This window comes from Engraulis encrasicolus, chromosome 22 (assembly GCF_034702125.1).
Source record: "Engraulis encrasicolus isolate BLACKSEA-1 chromosome 22, IST_EnEncr_1.0, whole genome shotgun sequence".
Taxonomy (NCBI): domain Eukaryota; kingdom Metazoa; phylum Chordata; class Actinopteri; order Clupeiformes; family Engraulidae; genus Engraulis; species Engraulis encrasicolus.
Genome location: NC_085878.1, coordinates 6860683 through 6880928, shown reverse-complemented (window position 1 = coordinate 6880928; position 20246 = coordinate 6860683). Strand labels below are relative to the sequence as shown.

At 43.7% G+C, this 20246-nt stretch overlaps 1 protein-coding gene across 4 annotated transcripts in view; it reads left to right on the top strand.

Annotated features, from left to right (window-relative positions):
- LOC134438709 (ras association domain-containing protein 8-like) overlaps nucleotides 1-19639 on the top strand; it is a 23640-nt gene extending 4001 nt beyond the window's left edge. For 2 of the 4 annotated variants that reach the window (XM_063188329.1, XM_063188327.1), the window contains exons 3-7: nucleotides 9713-10020; nucleotides 10966-11800; nucleotides 12207-12462; nucleotides 18325-18511; nucleotides 19109-19639. In XM_063188329.1, the coding sequence (XP_063044399.1) occupies nucleotides 9918-10020; nucleotides 10966-11800; nucleotides 12207-12462; nucleotides 18325-18511; nucleotides 19109-19236 (1509 nt within the window). In that variant the 5' untranslated portion in view covers nucleotides 9713-9917 and the 3' untranslated portion in view covers nucleotides 19237-19639. Of the gene's footprint in view, nucleotides 1-3546; nucleotides 4025-9712; nucleotides 10021-10965; nucleotides 11801-12206; nucleotides 12463-18324; nucleotides 18512-19108 lie in introns of those variants that run through there. The other 2 variants (XM_063188331.1, XM_063188330.1) reach the window with 2 other exon arrangements.
- The last annotated feature ends 607 nt before the right edge of the window (nucleotides 19640-20246 follow it).

The following is a 20246-nucleotide window of genomic DNA, read 5'->3' as shown; positions in this document are numbered from 1 at the left end:
GCTTAAAATCTGAGAGTTGTCCCCCCTTCTGGTTTTCCGACAAATCTGCACCCTGCCTCTGTGTGTGTGTGTGTGTGTGTGTGTGTGTGTGTGTGTGTGTGTGTGTGTGTGTGTGTGTGTGTGTGTGTGTGTGTGTGTGTGTGTGTGTGTGTGTGTGTGTGTGTGTGTGTGTGTGTGTGTGTGTGCTAAGTGTAATGAAATTTGTACATGTATGTTTTGTGTCCATTTGTGGTTGAAATCTCAAATAGCTAGGGTTTGACCGAATCGATCAGTGCCCGGCCCTTTGCACATCCAGCAGACCCGGAATCTGTATCCCATTAATCTTCAGGGAATAGAATCAGATCAGATTGGTGAACGCAAAATGCGCCCATAAAAGTTGACTGTGAGATTTTCACTCAGAAGCCTAACTGAGGTCACTGACACCTGGGGCTTGTTAGCTTGCGGGCACGGTGACACAGATTTTCTAATTCATGAGGAACCACACTGTCATAAACAGTATGCAGCATGAGAAGTTGTGTTCTTCCTTTAAAGCATTGTTCCTTAGCACACTGTCATACTGCTGGTAAAGCCATACATAGGCCTACTCTCTGCACATTAAAACAAATTGTTAGAAGGTATGAGTTTTTGGAATCTCCGCCCCTGTTCAAAGCAGTTTGGCGCCTCGACTTTTGAACGAGCAATCAAATGTTCTTGCCCTTTGGTTTGAAAACAAACTGTTGACAGCGTCACGCATGTGCTCTGTCTCTGAATTCATCCGTTAGTCCAAAGTATTGGTTTAAGTTCAATGTTCAAATTACAGCTCTATTTTATTTTAGAGCAATATATATTGGGAACTGCACAGAATTAATTAGAAATATTTGGAATTCAGAATACAATATTTGGAATTCACAGTCTATCACTTTTGTATCTATCTATCTATCTATCTATCTATCTATCTATCTATCTATCTATCTATCTATCTATCTATCTATCTATCTATCTATCTATCTATCTATCTATCTATCTATCTATCTATCTATCTATCTATCTATCTCTCTTTCTCTCTCTCTCTCTCTCTCTCTCTCTCTCTCTCTCTCTCTCTCTCTCTCTCTCTCTCTCTCTCTCTCTCTCTCTCTCTATCTATCTATCGATCTATCGATCTATTTCACACAACTGTGAGAAAGGAAGAGTTGAGAGATAAATTCCCCAGATATCATGGGTACATGGCGAGCTGAGCAAAGCACAGACAGAATGTGAGAGGCTGAGGCTACCTTCTCATGGTGGCAAAACAGGCCTCATGTTACTGGGAACATTGAAGAATGTGCACACCTGTGACGGAAACCCACACTGTACACAAGCACACTGTAAACACACACGGACACGGACACACACAGGCACACACACATATGCACGCACGCATGCAAGCATGCAGGCACACACGCACGTTCACACACTCGCACGCACGCACGCACGCACGCACGCACGCATGCACGCACGCACGCACGCACGCACGCACGCACGCACGCATGCACGATCACTCACACACACACACACACACACACACACACACACACACACACACACACACACACACACACACACACACACACACACACACACACACACAGACAAAAAGCACTTGAAATAGCTAACGTTTCATAGGTAATGTTTGACTACCGGTATGCATGGAAATGTTTGAAAAAACACTATTTACCACGACTACAGTACGTATTTGTTTTAAAACTCTACCCTTCCCATCTCCGTACATTCCAGATATCATGTGTAAACACTGTAGGTTATCTATCTACCGTGCCCATGTGTGTGTGTGTGTGTGTGTGTGTGTGTGTGTGTGTGTGTGTGTGTGTGTGTGTGTGTGTGTGTGTGTGTGTGTGTGTGTGTGTTTGAGTGACACCACACTGGGAAATGAATGAGATGGAGGTATACCTGAAACTCTGCATACCACAAACCTGCCGCTCCACTCTGCCTCTGCTCTCATTCCTCACCTCACTCTCTACTTCACTCTTTCCATATTCATTCTTCATTCTTTGCCAAAGGAGAAGCAGGAAGTCTGAGAGAAATAGAGAGAGAGAGAGAGAGAGAGAGAGAGAGAGAGAGAGAGAGAGAGAGAGAGAGAGAGAGAGAGAGAGAGAGAGAGAGGGAGAGGGAGGGAAAGAGAGAGAGAGAGAGAGAGAGAGGGAGGGAGAGAAGGAGGGAGGGAGAGAGAGACGGAGAGAGAAAGAGAGAGAGAGGGAGAGAGAGAGAGAAAGAGAGAGAGAGAGAGAGAGAAGAGAGAGAGAATGACAGAGAAAGAGAGGGGAAAAAAAGGACTGACTCGGCCGGCCCTGTGCACACAAAAGAGGAATGCGGCAGACTGGTTTGTGTCGGCAGGCACGGCAGCAAGTCATTGGCCGTGACAGTATCGACAGCACCAGCGCACAGTGCTCAGCTGGACTGGCTGCAAGCTGATACTCGTGTGAGAAGTCGTCGCTATTAGCCTACTGATCAGCTATAGCTGGCTAGCTGAACCACCACTGGGGCCGTACCCCTCCACCCCCTCCCAGAGCTGCCTTCACCAATAGGCAGACTATACGTAGCAGGCAATCGCTAAGGGCCCCGTCAAATCTGTCCAATTCTACAGTATAGGAGCCCCAAACAGTCAGCCCTATTATGGTAAATTTCAGCTAAAATAATTCACTCAGGGTCACTGACAACTCTGGCTGGCCCAGGACAACCAGGACAACCCCCCCCCCTACACACACACACACACACTCAGGACCTACAATGAACCCAATTTTGTCCCCTCTCTCCATGGGCCCGGGACAACTGACCCGTTTGTTACCCCCTATTGGCTTCCCTGCCTCCACTACAGCCACCACAACGTCCAGCCCCCCACCCACCCAGAGCCAGTGGTGTAGTCTACTTTTTTGTCGTGGGTATACTGTATATTTTTTGAGGTGATATATTTGTGCTTTTCTAAATAAATAATGGATCAATCAATTTTAAGTGGGTGTACTGAAATCCCTGAAATGTTGAGGTGGGTATACTGCGTTCAAGGTAGGCTACACCACTGCCCAGAGCCATGTAGCCTACCTACCCTTCCCAGCATTCCTCCACCTATACAGGCCCATGCCTCTGGCCATGTCTGCAGTGGACACACCGGCTGTCACAACGTTGTCTACTCTAGTGAGAGGTCAGGGGTCAGCTAGACTGTGGAGACAGCAGTGCCATTCATTAACGTCGCTCTCTGGGAAGTGTCAAGGTCTCCACTGAGATTCATTCAAATCGCTCAACCATGGAGATTGTTTATTTAGCTCCAAAAGGTTTATACTGTAACAAAGTTCTTTTAAGTGCTGACTTATTGGGCAATTACTCAGGTGGAAAATATTTGGCTCCAAAAAATAAGGAAGGAATAATTAGGAATAATAAGGAATTATTTATTTTATTGTTATTTTTAGCTGTAATATTCAGAACAAGGTCATGACAAGGTCAAAATACTGTGTCCCCTAACTAGTCATCTATCACCATCAATATTGTATTGAGATTTACGAATAGGCCTATGTAGGTCAGTTGCAAAATGTTAGTTAGCTTAGGTATGTTAGTTCACTATTTTTGGTAAAATATGACCTCCATAAACCTGTCCTTGGGTCATACCAAAACACTCACACCGCATACACACAGAGAGACTTTTCATAATAAATTTTGTCTGGGTGATGAAATAGGCAACAGGTCCACGTCCACCTCAGGCAGTCTCAGTACATAAACCTGTTTATCCGGTTTCCCATTCGAACTCAACACAAAACCCACAGAGAATGTGAGCGACTGCTGCATGACACCGAAGATTTTAGTGGTGCTCTGAAAATGTAGGGACCGCAGGACTCAAAAAAGCAGCTCGTAGCAAAAGTTGAAGAGGATGTGAGGACAACACAGTGTGGTAGAGCGTAGTGCGCAAGTATTAGACGCACATTCAGCTTTCGAAGGAACATGCTCCGGAGTATTCAAACCAGCATGCTCAGGGTCAACAATCCACCTCCTCTTGCACAAGAGAGTAAGTCACTTGCCTTATCTCTGTTAGATAGGGATCTATGCTAAATAATCTATAGCACAGAACAAAGATGTTGTGTTACAGTTGAAGGGGTTGCTCATTCAGGCACCTTTTGTAACAGGCTCAGCATAGTATTGTCAATGAAAAGTTGTTTTGCTGCTCTGAAGTAACTAGGGGAAAATGAATATTAAATGATAGGCCTATAGTTAGTTAGCCATGCCATTCTGCCAGTAGTGTTTTGTCATAACCTACTATATCTTACTGTATCTTACATGTGGAAAACTTTTATTTTAATTTTTGTAGTATTATATAGGCCTAAATCTTTTTGGGTTATACTTATACTCAAATTAGTTTATACTGTAACTATAGAGAAGGACAGTGTCAAGGTGCAACACACCGTCCACATATACTCTGATGCTTATCACCCACCGACCTGTATCATTGGTATGTCCACTCTGACGTCAGCTGACCTCAGTGTGTTTAGAGTAGACATTAGACGTCATTTACCATGAGCGCACAGTAGGCCTACCCGGTTTTGGGTTCTATGTGTAAATACCGGTGTTTCACTGTGGGAAGAAACCTTCAATCCTGACCGAACACACAACTGCTGGCCTATTTGATGGCAAAACTTGAGGATACCTGTGAAATGTATACAATAGGACAGTGTCTAGAAACGCTGACAGCTTTGGTCGGGCCCAGGACAAAGTCATTTGAAAGGGTCACCGTACCCAGTACATGCATTGTAACTAAGGAGTACCAATTGATTCCATATACTCTCACTGGGAGTACCGTCTCGAGTCATCCTGCTCGTGAGGAGAAAACCGCTTGCTTGCATACCCAATTCTGGGACCCCTCTCTCGCTAGGCCCAGGACAACGAATCCCTTTGTCTCTCCTGTTGGCTTCCATGACAGTGTTCATTGGCCAGATGTTTCATATTGTGGAGATTAGTGAAAGGAGCTGCATGAAAGTGTGAGGATTGGATTTCATGTAGCCAGGAGTTGTTGCTAAGGAAACAGACAGTATCTTCTTTGTGGAGAGTGATCCAGACTATGTTACAATAATTTTGGGAATCCTTTCTTAGACACACACACACTCTCTCTCTCTCTCTTGCTCTCTCTCTCTCTCTCTCTCTCTCTCTCTCTCTCTCTCTCTCTCTCTCTCTCTCTCTCTCTCTCTCTCTCTCTCTCTCTCTCTCACACACACACACACACACACACACACACACACACGCACACACACACACACACAGAGAGAGAGAGAGAGAGAGAGAGAGAGAGAGAGAGAGAGAGAGAGAGAGAGAGAGAGAGACAGACAAACAAACAAACAAACAAACAAACAAACAAACAAAGAGTTCTTGCCAAAGTCATTGCAGTGTCATATTTGTCTAGTGTGCAGTGATTCATCACTACAGAGGTTCTATCACCCCACCCCCACACCATGTTGTACAGCAGAATACCTTGACAAAGGTGGCAGACAAGGTTATGTAGTTGGTTGGTTAGCTCTTGCGCAATGCCAGTGACGAGAGTGAATATTTACCCAAGGTTTGCTATTGACACAGCTAGAAAGCTATATGCCATGTGTTTTGAAACAGCTTCTCGGATGTCATCACGGGATTTCAGAGGAGACAAACATACGTGACACTCACTATGTTTACATGAGACATTTAATTCCAAATGAACTCACTTTAATTCTGAATAAAGGTTAATTCCGCTTGAAAACATCATGTAAACACTTTACCATTTGGAATTAAATGAAATATCAAAGTAAACTCGACCAAACTATTCAATTTTAATCGGAATGATTAATTTGGAATTAAAAACGCCATGTAACCGTAGCCATTCTTTTGAGATGAGACATGATCCTGGTGACCATGTGGTTTTTCTGTTTGGCAGAGGAGTGGTGTATGATAGGGAGAGCAGTTTTGACCAGTTTTGGCAAATTGTGCTGTGCCATTTCCACCTGTTGGTTTTCCAATATGCGTACATAACATTCAGTGTATAATGTGTAAATAATTATACAACAATGAATGAAACAATAGCTTAATAACAAAATACTTTTTCTTTCACGACACAGGTCATCAATAGTGACACACACACATACATACACTTGGACACACACACACACACACACACACACACACACACACACACACACACACACACACACACACACACACACACACACACACACACACACACACACACACACACACACACACACACACACACACACACACACACACACACACACACACACACACACACAGTGGTGTAGTGGGGATTTTTGAAGTGGGGGTATGCGATTTTTAACTTCATCAAATAATTAGGCAACTTATCATGCCAAACCCCCCAACTGTCCTTAATCTACCGTCATTGCTTCTCTGTTTTCATCTGTTTGGTCAATCACCTACAATACTGCTCTGCGATCATATCTTTTTTGTATTCAAACATGGGCAGAAGATTTTTTTTAAATCTCACTTCAGGAGTGGTGGGTGGACTGCGTACTCCCGCGTACCGCGCCCACAACACCCCTGCACACACACACACACACACACACACACACACACACACACACACACACACACACACACACACACACACACACACACACACACACACACACACACACACACACACACACACACACACACACACACACACACACACACACACACACACACACACACACACACACAAACACTCACAGCTTTTGCAATACCAGGCAGGTACTGTAGGCAATCTTCATAAAGTGAGCGCTGTTCCCCACTGTGAATCACATAGCATACTATGAGCCGGAAACAACCGAGTCCTACCAGTGTCTAATATCTCGGCAAACAAGTGTTGCAGGCCCATTATGCGGATGTGACTGACGCCTTTGTCTCAAGGCTCGACGCAATCACGCAATCACATGCATGACAGGCAGGATGATGATGGTAATAACAGGCTAGCTGTTGTGCGAAGCGCGTTATTTATTTGTATGCAGATTGGCAAACTATTTGTGTCCTCAGCTTTTGACTGGAATCAACAGTAGCTTTGTGAATCCAAAATGATCACTCATTCATTCACCATATACTACAGGTCCTTCTCAAATAATTAGCATATTGTGTTAAAGTTCATTTTTCCCCATAATGTAATGATAAAAAAATAAACTTTCATATGTTTTACATTCATTGCACACCAACTGAAATATTTCAGGTCTTGTTTTGTTTTAATATTGATGATTTTGGCATACAGCTCATGAAAACCCAAAATTTCCATCTAAAAAAATTAGCATATCATGAAAAGGTTGTCTAAACAAGCTATTAACCTAATCATCTGAATTAACCAATTAACTCTAAACACTGGTAAAAGCTTCCTGAGGCTTTAAAAGTCTCAGCCTTGTTCATTACTCAAAACCGCAGTCATGGGTTAGACTGCTGACCTGACTGTGTTTAACATTGAAGTCAATGGCAGTGGCATTGCATGAGGGTTATGAAAGCCCAGATATCATTGATGCTTAGCTGTCAGCTGTTTTTTGTTCTTTGATCTGGTGACCCACACTTCCCTCTTCATTATACCCCATAGATTTCCATACCAAGTTTTTCTATTTTTAAGAAAAATCAATTCTAATTTGCCAGACATGAAACCCCATTGAAAGTCAATGGAAAGTTCTGTCTGGCAAATTAGAATTGTTTTTACATTTGTTAATACAAAAACTTGGTATGGAAATCTATGGAGTATAATGAAGAGGGAAGTGTGGGTCACCAGATCAAAGAACAAAAAACAGCTGACAGCTAAGCATCAATGATATCTGGGCTTTCATAACCCTCATGCAATGCCACTGCCATTGACTTCAATGTTAAACACAGTCTGGTCAGCAGTCTAACCCATGACTGCGGTTTTGAGTAATGAACAAGGCTGAGACTTTTTAAAGCCTCAGGAAGCTTTTACCAGTGTTTAGAGTTAATTGGTTAATTCAGATGATTAGGTTAATAGCTTGTTTAGACAACCTTTTCATGATATGCTAATTTTTTGAGATGGGAATTTTGGGTTTTCATGAGCTGTATGCCAAAATCATCAATATTAAAACAAAACAAGACCTGAAATATTTCAGTTGGTGTGCAATGAATGTAAAACATATGAAAGTTTATTTTTTATCATTACATTATGGGGGAAAAAAATGAACTTTAACACAATATGCTAATTATTTGAGAAGGACCTGTATATGGAAAATGGCGATTTGTTTTGTTTTACCATTTATGCAGTGTTTGTGCCTATAGTGAATGAGTGATTGAATTAAGTGACTTAAAACTGGTTTTGAGCCACGAAACCACAACAATTCTCAGAGATCGTTTGGTTTTCCTTACTATTTGCTCTAGAAAGGCTAAGTACCCCACACAGGGAAAATTGAATATGCTTCAATTTGTTTTCTGACTTAATACAATGTCTTTTTTCCTTCCAAACATTCATACTCTTGAGATATTCTACTATACCTTTTTAAAATAGAAGCAAATGTCTTTTGGCATATCATTGATAAAGGCAAAAAGCCCCCAAAATATCTTTGCAACATCTGATGTAGCCTACTTTTACTCTGTGAGACTTGCTGTCCACGTCCATTTTAGAACTGAATGGATTCTGTGCCCTGTGCCTTTGTCGAAGTTGCCAAGCAGATTGCATAGCAGCAGTGGGCATATGATCTGACATTGACATTGTAGAACCCAAAACCTCTCCCTGCGATCTGGTGTCCATCAGCAGACATTTAATCATTGCAGTGCGGAGGGATGCAGCCCTGACTGCAGTTGGATAAAGACCCCTTTTCGTCCTACCTGAGCACACAGGTGTCTGAAAACAGATCTCTGTCTGACCTCTGCTTCAGTTGCCAATACATTTGACACCTGCAGATCACACACGCACGCTCGCACGCTCGCACGCTCGCACGCTCGCACGCACGCACGCACGCACGCACGCGCACACACACACACACACACACACACACACACACACACACACACACACACACACACACACACACACACACACACACACACACACACACACACAGAAACAGACACAAACACACATTCTGTGTTTCACTGACAGAAGAGACAAGAATAGGAAAGAAAAAAAACTGGTTATATTTATTATTGTGAGTCATGTTTGTTGTTACAAGCTTAAGCATGCATGTTTGTCTCTGTGTTGGTTTTGTGTTTGAGTGCGGTTTAAATGGTGGTCTGTGGTTAAAGGCAGGTAGTGCATGTTGAGCTGCACAGTGTGGAGGGTGAACAAAGAGGTCTTCTGTTCCGTTTCTTGGTTGGTTCTGATTTCACAGAGACTCTGTTTCTCTGGAATGTGTGCAATATATGTAGGATTCCTTCCTTCTTAGAAAAGGGTTATCAATTTAACCTGATACAGTCACTGAAACAAGTAATATGATACCAGTTCCTTTTATTGCAACTGATGCCACAGATCATTTTTAAATTAGCTTGAACTGGGATGAATGTTTCATTGGAAACGTAGGCTACTCTGTTCGTCTTTACTTTATATGCAAACCAAATTTGGCGCTAGGTTTCCGCCTTCTCATTTGAAGCTCCCTTTACATTTCCATACACCTTACTACAGCTTCCACACAGACTCTTCTTCAATTATCATGTCCAAGCATGATCAACTGCAAATGAACTGTATCAGTGACTAAAACTAGTTTCCCATCCACAGCAGATTGCATAAGCGGCCATGTGATACTCCACCACAGCCCACCACAGTCCCTGTGACAGACCCAATACTTCACCTGCACCGTGAGGCCCATTGGATCGCTCTGCAGTGAGACAAGGTCCAGGCGCCAAAACACACCTGCACAGTGAGGCCTATATAGGCCCTACGGCGCAGCTGCACAGGGAGGACCACACCACAACAATCAAGAATGGAGCTCAAAGTTTGGGTGGATGGCGTCCTGCGGGTGGTGTGTGGCCTATCTGAAGACACCACCTGTCAAGAGGTGGTCATTGCCCTGGCTCAAGCCATTGGTAAGCTCTTTCCTCCACCCTTTGTCCTTTATGCTATGTCCTAGCGATATGGAAAAAAAACTATATTACGATATGGATTACTTTATATCACGATAACGATATATATCACGATATAGCACAATTACATACGTTTTCAGTTATTCTCTTTTTTTGCTCTTTATTTTTTCATGTCGCAAAACAACCTTTCTTTAAAGTGGATCTTTTTATTGTTATTTTTACAGTTACATGAACTCATAGTGTGTATTGTGACAACATGAAATGTAATTAAATTATATTCAATTGTATACAACTGATAAAATTACTATCACGATATACACTTTTATATCACGATAACGATATATATCGTCATATTGCCCAGCCCTACTATGTCCTTTACTACACTATATCCATTATGCATACGATTAACCGTATGGACAAAAAAAATCAAATCCCATGTCCCTCATTGCTGAAGTGCCCTTGAGCAAGGCACCTTAGAACCTCATACTGCTCCAGGAACTGTAAACAATACCCCAAACTTAAATAACTAAGTCGTTTGGATGTCATGGCACATAAAATGTTCACAAGTGTAATCATTTTGCTGCATATTATTAATTATGATTTCCTGTTTGAGTCAGTTATTACAAAGTATACAAGAACAAAAAAACACTGTCTAAACCTAGCAAATCAGTCGGGGAGTGGTCAGTTGAATGTCAACAATAATCAGTTGGTTCTATGTGACTTAACCCCTTAGCGCAGAGCCTATGCTGTAACCTTACTGTCACCAAAATTGTAATGGCTATGTCTTAATCTGTTACTTAAGGCTATCGGTACTGTCATAGCAATGTTGTTATGTAGTTCAGTATTTTCAGCAGTGAATAGGCCCGCCGGCGACCCCAACTACACTAAAAGGCTACAGTACATCTCAGTCTATAGTGCTGACCTGTGTGGTGTGTTGTGATTGAATAGGCCAGACCGGGCGCTACGTCCTGGTGCAGAAGATGCGTGACACGGAGAGGCAGCTGCTGGCGGATGAGCGCCCCCTACAGACGCTGGCCAAGCTGGGCCAGCTGGGCAACGAGGTGCGCTTCATCCTCCGTCGCACGGGGCCCACCAGCGGGGGCAGTGGCGGCAGCAGCAGCAGCAGCACTGGCAGCATCACCAGCAGCGGCAGCAATAGTGGAGGAGGAGGAGGAGGAGGAGGTGGAGGGCCTCCGCGACCGCCTGACCGCACCACCTCCCTCGCCCCGCTCCCACCCCTCCCCAAACACCTCCACCCCGAGGTCCCCCCCAAGCGGAGGGACGCCCCCAAGAAGGCCCTCACCTTCAACCTGGGGCCCTCCACGGCACCGCACACGCAGCCCAAGCACTTTAAGAAGCCGCCGCCCCCCAAGGACTCTCCGGAGCTGAGGCGGCTGTCCCCGTCCCCGTCCCCGTCCCCGGCACAGTCGCCCTCACCCTCCCCGATCCTACCCCCGCCTACACCCGCAACCTCCTCCACTCCTCCTCCTCCTCCTCCTCCGCCAGGGCCCTCCAAAGAGGAGCTCTTCCGGCGGATCCTGCAGCAGCAGGAGGATCTGGGTGGCCTGGGGGAGCGGCTGGAGAGGGCGCAGCAGGAGGTGTGGGTGCTGGAGCAGCCGCCCCCTCCGCTCCTCACCCCGGACCTGCTGGAGGAGCTCGACCAGCTGGAGGAGGCGATGCGGCGGAGCAAGGCGGAGCTGGCCCACGCGGCCCACTGGGAGGAGGAGCTGCGGGCGGAGGAGGAGCGAGAGGAGGCGATGCGGCAGGAGGTGGAGCAGCTCAGGTAGGGATGGGATATCACTATCGGTGTATCGGTATCGAGTTCAGATATCAAAATAATTCAGAGATCGGATCGGATCGGAACTTTCCCAATGAATCGGAACTTTCCTGATACTGACATTGATCCCGGTGTAATGTTAATTTGAAATCATTACACTTGCATATTAGTGTTCAGGATGAGATTGTTGCTTTTTAACTTGTTACTTTTTAAATATCAATTGGTTTCCTGTTCTTCTGACTTCCTTTTCTGACCAAATAGTCTACTTGGGCCTACCTCAAGTTGAAACCCATGCATATATGTGGTTTTGGTATTGGATCGAAGTAGTATCGGTATCGGCAGATATCCAACTTTAGATACTGGGATCGGATCGGAAGTGAAACAATGTGTATTGGTGCATCCCTAAACTCAGGGTGATGCTGGAGGAGCACGGCCAGCAGCTGGCGGACTGCGGGGGCCAGACGGGCCGGCTGGAGCTCCAGCTGCAGGAGGCGGTGCAGCGCCGCGAGGCCCACCAGAGGAACGGACTGAAGCAGGCCCAGGTCACGCAGGAGTCCCTGGACGCGGCCCAGGCGGAGCTGGAGAGGCGGCAGAGGCTGGAGGCGGAGCTTCAGAGCTCGCTGGGGGAGGCGGAGCAAGAGCTGGAGACGGCCGACAAGATGCTGCAGGTGAGAGGGGGCTGATTTTGTTTTGGTCTTTTAGCCCAGAGGGTCAGGATTTGGCTGGTTAGCTTCGCCGATTAGCAAGGCAGTTCCTTGTTGCCATTTTCACAAATTCGCGCATTTCCGACATCCACTTCGCTCATGATGATTGGTGGGTGCGTGCTGGTGAGAGGGGCTGATGGGCTAGATTCTGGCCTTTTTGTTTTTTGTTTTTTTTGTTGGTCTTTTACGACTTTATTGATGATAGGACAGTTTGAGAGGTAGACAGGAAGCGAATGGGGAGAGAGATGGGGAGGGATCGGCAAAGGACCCGGGCCGGGATTCGAACCCGGGTCGGCTGCATGGCAGACGAGTACCCCACCCACCGGCTGGCCACAGCAGGGCCAGATTCTGGCCTTATACATGGGTTTGCACGTTTGCAAACAATCCCTGACTACGCGCCCCTTGCTGCGCACTCTTCAACCTCTGTCAGAAACTGCTGTCAGTCAAAATATTTGCTGACGTGGTTGGCTGCTTAGCATCTTGCCCCTCCTCACAACATGAATGTTTGTAAACGTGAAACCTACGTATGTATAGGGGTGACTTTGAATTGTTGACTTTGGTTGGTTTGGATTGTTTCACTGATGTTGGTTTTAACTGTTGGTTCGACTGTTGGTTTTCAAATGAGCTTATCAATTGTCATTCATGCAACTGATGAACAGATTTTTTAAAAATATATTTTAATTATGATTATTTTTATTGTGATTCTTTAACCCCATAGCGCAGCACTATGGCTCTCTCTAATGTCATGTCAATGTTGTTATGATGTAGTTAAGCGTGAATAGGGTCGCCGGCGACCCCTGCTGCAGTAAGAGGCTACTAATCTTGAGCATGTAGTCTCTTGAGCTTGTAGCCTCTGTTCCTCTTCACTTTATATGTAACACCAAGTGTGTAGGCCAATGAGGCAGGATTAAATGTTCACGATCAAATGCTCACTAAACACTCAACTGAAAAACAAGTTGAGTTACAGCAAGACATTTTATAATTTAGTACTATAAGTAGAGGTGCTCCGATTGCTCGGCTGCCGATCATGACCGGCCGATAATGGCCAAAAATAGCCTGATCGGTGATCGGAAAAACATGCCGATCAAAAAACCGATCGAGAGATATTAAATTCCTCACGCAACCATTTGCCTTTACACCTGGCGCTGCATGTAGCCGCTGGCTCTGCACAGCTGCAACTGCACCAAAAGAAGGCATCTTTGCTTGTCTATAACTTTTCGCCATCCCCCCCTTCATTTCCACCATTCATAACCATATCTGCATCAACAATGATCTGATTTTCCGATCCATGCGCCGTTTACCTGAGTGACAATGTAATTTGCGATTGAGTACTCGCCAGTGAGGGTAAGGGGATGGAGACTCCCAACTGAGATCGCTCCCGGACGTGCGGTCCCAGGTGTTTCTATCACTCCCGGACGTGCGGTCCCACCCGATTATATTTCACGTATTATCATATACTGCCACATACAAGCAATTTAGGGTTAGGGTTAGGTTTAGGTTTAGGGTTAAGGTTAGGGTTAGAAACAAAAAACTAACATCAACAAGATAACTGGCTCCGTCATATGGCGGTGGTACCGATAGTCTGGCTAGTGGGAGCGAGATGAAATGGGAGCGTCCTGGGTTGGGAGCGTCAATCAGGGAATCGCCAGTGAGCCATGTTACGTTATAACCTGTGTAGTTGCCTTGGTCAGCACGCGACAACTTCACGTTGTCAGCACAAACATGTCAATTATTGTTTTCAAAGTTGTAATTGGCAGTCAGTCGATTAGTTTGATAGTCGCTGAAACACCAAACGGCGACAGATGTGGTTAAAACTTGAGAGAGAGATTCAGAACAGTGGAGCACTGTCTGCAACTGTGGACGGTGACAGAGAGGGGAGGGGCTCTCCTCACGAGGCTGCTCATTTAAAGCGACAGGTTGTTTTTTTCTCGTATGTGGAAGACTATTTGATGTAATGTTTCAGTTTCAATTCAATCTTAAATAGTTTAGTTATTCTATGCAATAACTTATACATTGATTAATACTGTAGACTGTATTACCAACACTAGTCTGAAAGATAATAATAATAATAATAATAATAATAATAATAATAATAATAATAATAATAATAGCCTAATAATAGACATGTGCAAATTAAGATTGATTGGTTTATGGGCAGAAAAGGTATTCAATAAGGATAATTAATAGGCTATTAAAAAAAATAGGAAATCATTTTTGTGATCGGCAATGATCGGTAATCGGCAGATAAAGATTTTTGGTGATCGGTATCGGTGATCGGACCCAAAAAATGGTGATCGGAGCACCTCTAACTATAAGTAACAGACCAAAAATATAAACAACCAGTGGTTGCTATTGCAAAAGCACAGACATACACAGAGGGGAAATCCCTGCCCATCTTCAATTGCTATATCAATGACAACAAGCCAGCGCTGCCTGAGATTTGTCAATTTATGAACACTGAGATGACACAAGACAACTCGCAAGTGTGGTTTTCCCCCTGTGCACATCATTGGGGTATTTAACTTACACGAAGGTTCAGTCGCACTGCAATGACTCATTTAATGGTCTACCGATTTACAAAGATGACTCATTAACCTCAAAAATGTTGCTTAGTCTCCCTTTAACATGACCTTGGAATGCAGCATAGCAACTTACTGGAAGAATACATTTGGGAAATGCTAGATAGGTATCACTTGCTATTGCATTTGCAACTAGATTTAAAGGACCACTTCAGACAATTTCAATATGCTGTTGTATTGCTCACATTACCCTTGATTTGTCAGTACCCGGTGATGTTGCATTTTTCGGCTCAGCCCTTTACGAGATCTGAGCTATTCTAATGGGGGCAGATTTTGTTTACATTAAAAAAATTCTTAACATAGGCCTACTCCAAATATTTTACCAAAAGGTATCGCTGTTTGCTAGTTGTCTGCTGATGTTGCATAAGCGTTTGGATATTTTTAGGAATAAATAAAGATGTTTTTTTTTTTAAATGTAAACAAACACCTGCCCCCATTACAATGACCAGGATCTCGGAAAAGGCTGAAGAAAAGAAAAAAAAGTACTGACAAGTCCAGGGTAGTGTGAGCATTACAACTGCATTTGAAATTGGCTGAAGTTATCCTTTAATAGTAGGAAGATTCTATAGACAATGTACTTTGGAGCTTTTGTTACTTTATTCTTTGGTCAATTTATTGTCTTTTGATGGATATGTCTGTTCAACATCACAGCCACAACATTTTTAAAGGGATATCAATTGGAACTCTACGGGGTTAAAATTATCCAATCACCATGTTTGAACCAGGCCAGCCATTTTGTATAGGGTCTGTGTGGGACTTTTGGAAAACAACAGAGAAGTGCAAACACTTGAAAGTGAACACCCAAGCTTTAGGTAAACAGTATTTAAAGGAAACGAGGACTGTTTGCTGTTGCACCCAGTTCACCTGTCCCAGCGTTTCAGGTGACGTGACATTCATACCTCTACAGGGCAGATCGAACTTGAGGAGGCTCTGTTTTTTTTTATTCCTTATAGCCCTAGATCAGACAGATATATAAATTACAACTTTGAGGTGGAATATTTTGAGTAGGAAACCCAGCTGTCGTAAACCGGACACATGAAAGTCCGTTGCAAATATAGATTAGGAGCAGGAGATCCTGGAAAAAAGCAGTCGCCGCAAGGCAAGCTATATTTTGAAAGTACACAATTCAAAAGTCCAAACCCTATCAGCTTCAGCCCTCCCCATCTGAAGTCACGCCCTTGATTGGTGCACGGGACAGGCCCGGCTTGAGGGGAAAAAAAAAGTTCACTGTGACCGACCTATCAGCGTTCAGGCAGCTGTGTTACAGTAAAATGATTGGACGGTGGATGGGTCAGTCCTGCCCCCTCTGCAGGTGACAGTAGTTTGTTATATTTTTGTGTTAGCGCATTTAATAAATTGGTTGCCATTGATAAATGAAAGAAATGTCAAACGATATATGGCACAAAAACTAAAAAGCAGAGTTGTATAAAGTACTCTTAAAGATGTAATTACAACACTAATCGTATGGTACTGCAAAATTGAAACCACGTAGTATCATACCAGTAGTACTTATACTTCTGCTTTATACAACTCTATTAAAAAATGTTCAAGGGAAACATTTCCTACTCTATTTTGAAAGCAAATGAAAACCAATGGCTCTTTTAGTCACAGACTGAGCAAATGGCTCAGGGTTACCTAAAGCAGGTTTATTATTGAACCACCTTTGGAGTATAGCCCCTGGGCATGCCATTAGAGATAACTACTGTAGCATGATGATGATGATGATGACGCACGCCACAGGGGTGGAGTAGTGGAGTAGTGGAATAGAGGAGTAGAGGAGTGGTGAAGAGATGAAGGGGAGGGGTGGAGGAGTGGTGGAGTGGCAGAGGGGAGGAGTGGTGTAGTGGCGGGGCGGAGGAGGAGGAGTGAGGAGTGCTGGAGAGGTGAGGTGGAGGGGTGGGGTGTGGAGGAGTGCTGGAGAGGAGGGTTGAAGTGGTGGAGTAGTGGAGTGGAGGAGTGGTGGAGAGGTGAGGTGGAGGGGTGGTGACTATTAAGCCAAGTCAAGCGTGGCTCCCAAAGTAAACTATGACATCATGGTTTATATGTCAGTGTTTTTCCTCCACATCTCCGCAATCACTTGTCAACATGAGTCAGGGAGTCAGGTGCAGACGCTCTCAGAGACAGGAGACAGGTTTTTGCTGGGTGCTGCGCTGCCTGAATCCACAAAATACGTTTTGCAGGTTTATTCAACAATTAGTAGAAGGAGTAGGACCAACACCACATTTAAACTAATTAGACCCTGTAAGGGTTGAACTAACACTACAGAATGTGCTGTGCGTTGAGAAAATGAAATGGCCCTTAGAATATCAGAAGTATGTGTTTTTTGTTGTTTCTTGAGTTTGGGGGGGGTAGAAATGAGTGAGAGAGAGATAAAATGAGATATGAGAGTCCAGAAGATGATGTCTTGGACTCCAATTTTGACCTCAGAACTGCTGCATTCACCTTATAGCCCTTAGCCTGGTCCTGACCATCCCATAATACTACCATTTCCATTTCCTATTCATGGTCTGGACTTTGTTTGATCTGACGCGATTGCAGGAAGCAGGAAGGACATTTTCGGAAAAATCAGGATTTAACTTACAAGTTGTTGAACAAACATGTCTGACGTCTATCTATGGCGATGTAGGACCGTTTAACAGACATGTCTGACAGAACATCCTACCGTAGGAAAAAATTACAATGTAGGACCGTTTGTCAGGACACTGGTCAAATCCTACCGGTCAACATCGCTCCACAGAAGACAGGTACCAGACGTAGTGCCGAGCCAAGTGTCTTGGCGGAAGTGAAGTACGTAGGATGGCGTGCAAGGCTATATAGCCCTATCCAAACACTGTGATTCTTACGGCATCAGTGGCAATCATCAGACTTTGGAGATAGATTAAATGTTTGAAAGGAACTGAAAAAAACAGGCACAGATCCAGTGTGTAGTTATATTGTTAGGATAGATAGATTACATCATCATTGGTCATGAGGCATGGCTGTTTACCTCACTTTGATTTGAGGGTAAACTATTGTCACAACAAATATTGCAAACAAGGGGAAATGTTTTGATGGAAATGTTGAAATGTTAAAGAACCATTAAAAAGAATTCCAAAACATATTCTGTATGTGGTTAAAAAATCAGATGTTCAGCGAAAAAGTAAAGGAATAAACTTTTTTTTAAAGCATATCCTCAATCACTGATTATATTCACAAAGTTTAATTCACAAAGTATTAACTTGAGTGTGCCTGTGTCTGAACTCTGCAGGCAAAAACACAGGAGCTGGATGAGCTGAATAAGGAGTTGAGGCAGTGTAACCTCCAGCAGTTCATTCAGCAGACAGGAGCCCCACTCAACATGAGCAGCTCCCAAATGGACCTCCGGGGAGAGGAGAGCGAGCTCATTGAAGTCTCCCAGCTGGTCATGGATACAGACACAGACTCGGCGACATCAGGTAGGCTACTGTACTGAACCATCTCTAGCACCGTGCAGGTTATTTTGTAGCTAATTAGATTCGTTTGACATGTTATTGCGTATTGCTTATTGCGTAGCGTACACATTCATATGGCTTCCCTATTAAGGGCCTGTGGGGACATACAGGGCCGCTGACAGCTTTTGCTGGGCCCAGGACAAAGTCATCTGAAAGGGCCCCCCAACCAATGCAATCCAATTATGGGCCCCCATCTCCCCAGGCCCGGGACAGCTGACCCCTCTGTCCCTTGTCAGCTTCCCTGGGGACATACTTGACAACATTATCGGCTGTATATGGACACAATCACTTATGGAACACCTCTCACCCCCTCTAGTGGTCACAATGACATATTACAAAATCTACCCTAATGATCTACCAATGATAGTGTGTGTGTGTGTGTGTGTGTGTGTGTGTGTGTGTGTGTGTGTGTGTGTGTGTGTGTGTGTGTGTGTGTGTGTGTGTGTGTGTGTGTGTGTGTGTGTGTGTGTGTGTGTGTGTGTGTGTGTGTGTGTGTGTGTATTAATATATAGTGTATATTTAAACCTTTCTTACAAGACATTTCCTCTCTCTGATTTGCAGAAGACTCAGGGCTATTCTCTTCAGAGTCTCAGCCGGCCCTCACCGCCAGACAGATTTTGGTCAACACTCGCAGCACTAAGAAACCACTGGGTGAGCAATGCATACACACATACAAATCGACCTTTTGATGTTGACACAACATTTGCACCACAGTGTGATACACAAGTGCCGTGTTTTTACTTTGTTGTGATCTAGTGTGGTTGACCTTCATAAAATGTGACTTTTGGCCTTTTCCTTTTTCAGTGCTATCATCCAGGGATTTGCCTTGGCGATGAAGATGAAGTTCTGACTACTATAAATATGACTGTCTCTTAAAGCCATTGTTATATTTTGGATATTATGAAGTTAAATAAAATGAAGATATATATTTTTTCTGAGCCAACTATTAAGAACATTATTTCCTTGGTTGTATATACTGTATTATTCAGTCTCACTTTATAAAGTACATGTTTTATTACATGGATATGTACTATGTATGTATTTGTATCACAAAATGAGTTTATTTGTATTTCATGAAGTAAACACTTATTTACCTACTTTGAATAAATAAAAATATATTTCTTGAGAATATTGTAAAGGATTTTTTTGCCCATATCAATCACATGCAGGGCTCTAAATTAACTTTTTCCACCACCAGCCAATTTGGCTAGTGGACATTTTTTCTTAGCAGCCAAACAGAAGTTCAACTAGCCATTTTTTTTTTCTCTCGCCAAAATAAACTATGCTTTAGGCTAATTATTTTTTTTTAATTATGGTCATTTTGTTCAACTGTCTACAACACAGATAGGCCTACACTATAGGCCTGCATAGGCTACTATATGCCTACATAGGCCTAATAAGCATATTATAGGCTATATATTTTTTAATTATTTTTAACTTCTGCTTTATTTTTTACTTTCGTTACTTAGGCCTAATTAATTTGATTAGTTTTTGTTAAATTCCTCTGAAAGCAGCTGAATCACATCACACAAGCCACTCACATAACAGACCTTTAACATAGGCCTACAGTAACCAAGCACACAGCCAAACACTACAAAACCTCACATACGCACACCCCAAGGAAGGAGAAGAGATGAGAGGAGAAGGAGAGGAGAGAGGAGGAGCTCTTCTCTACCATGCGCAACAAAATGACAAGAAG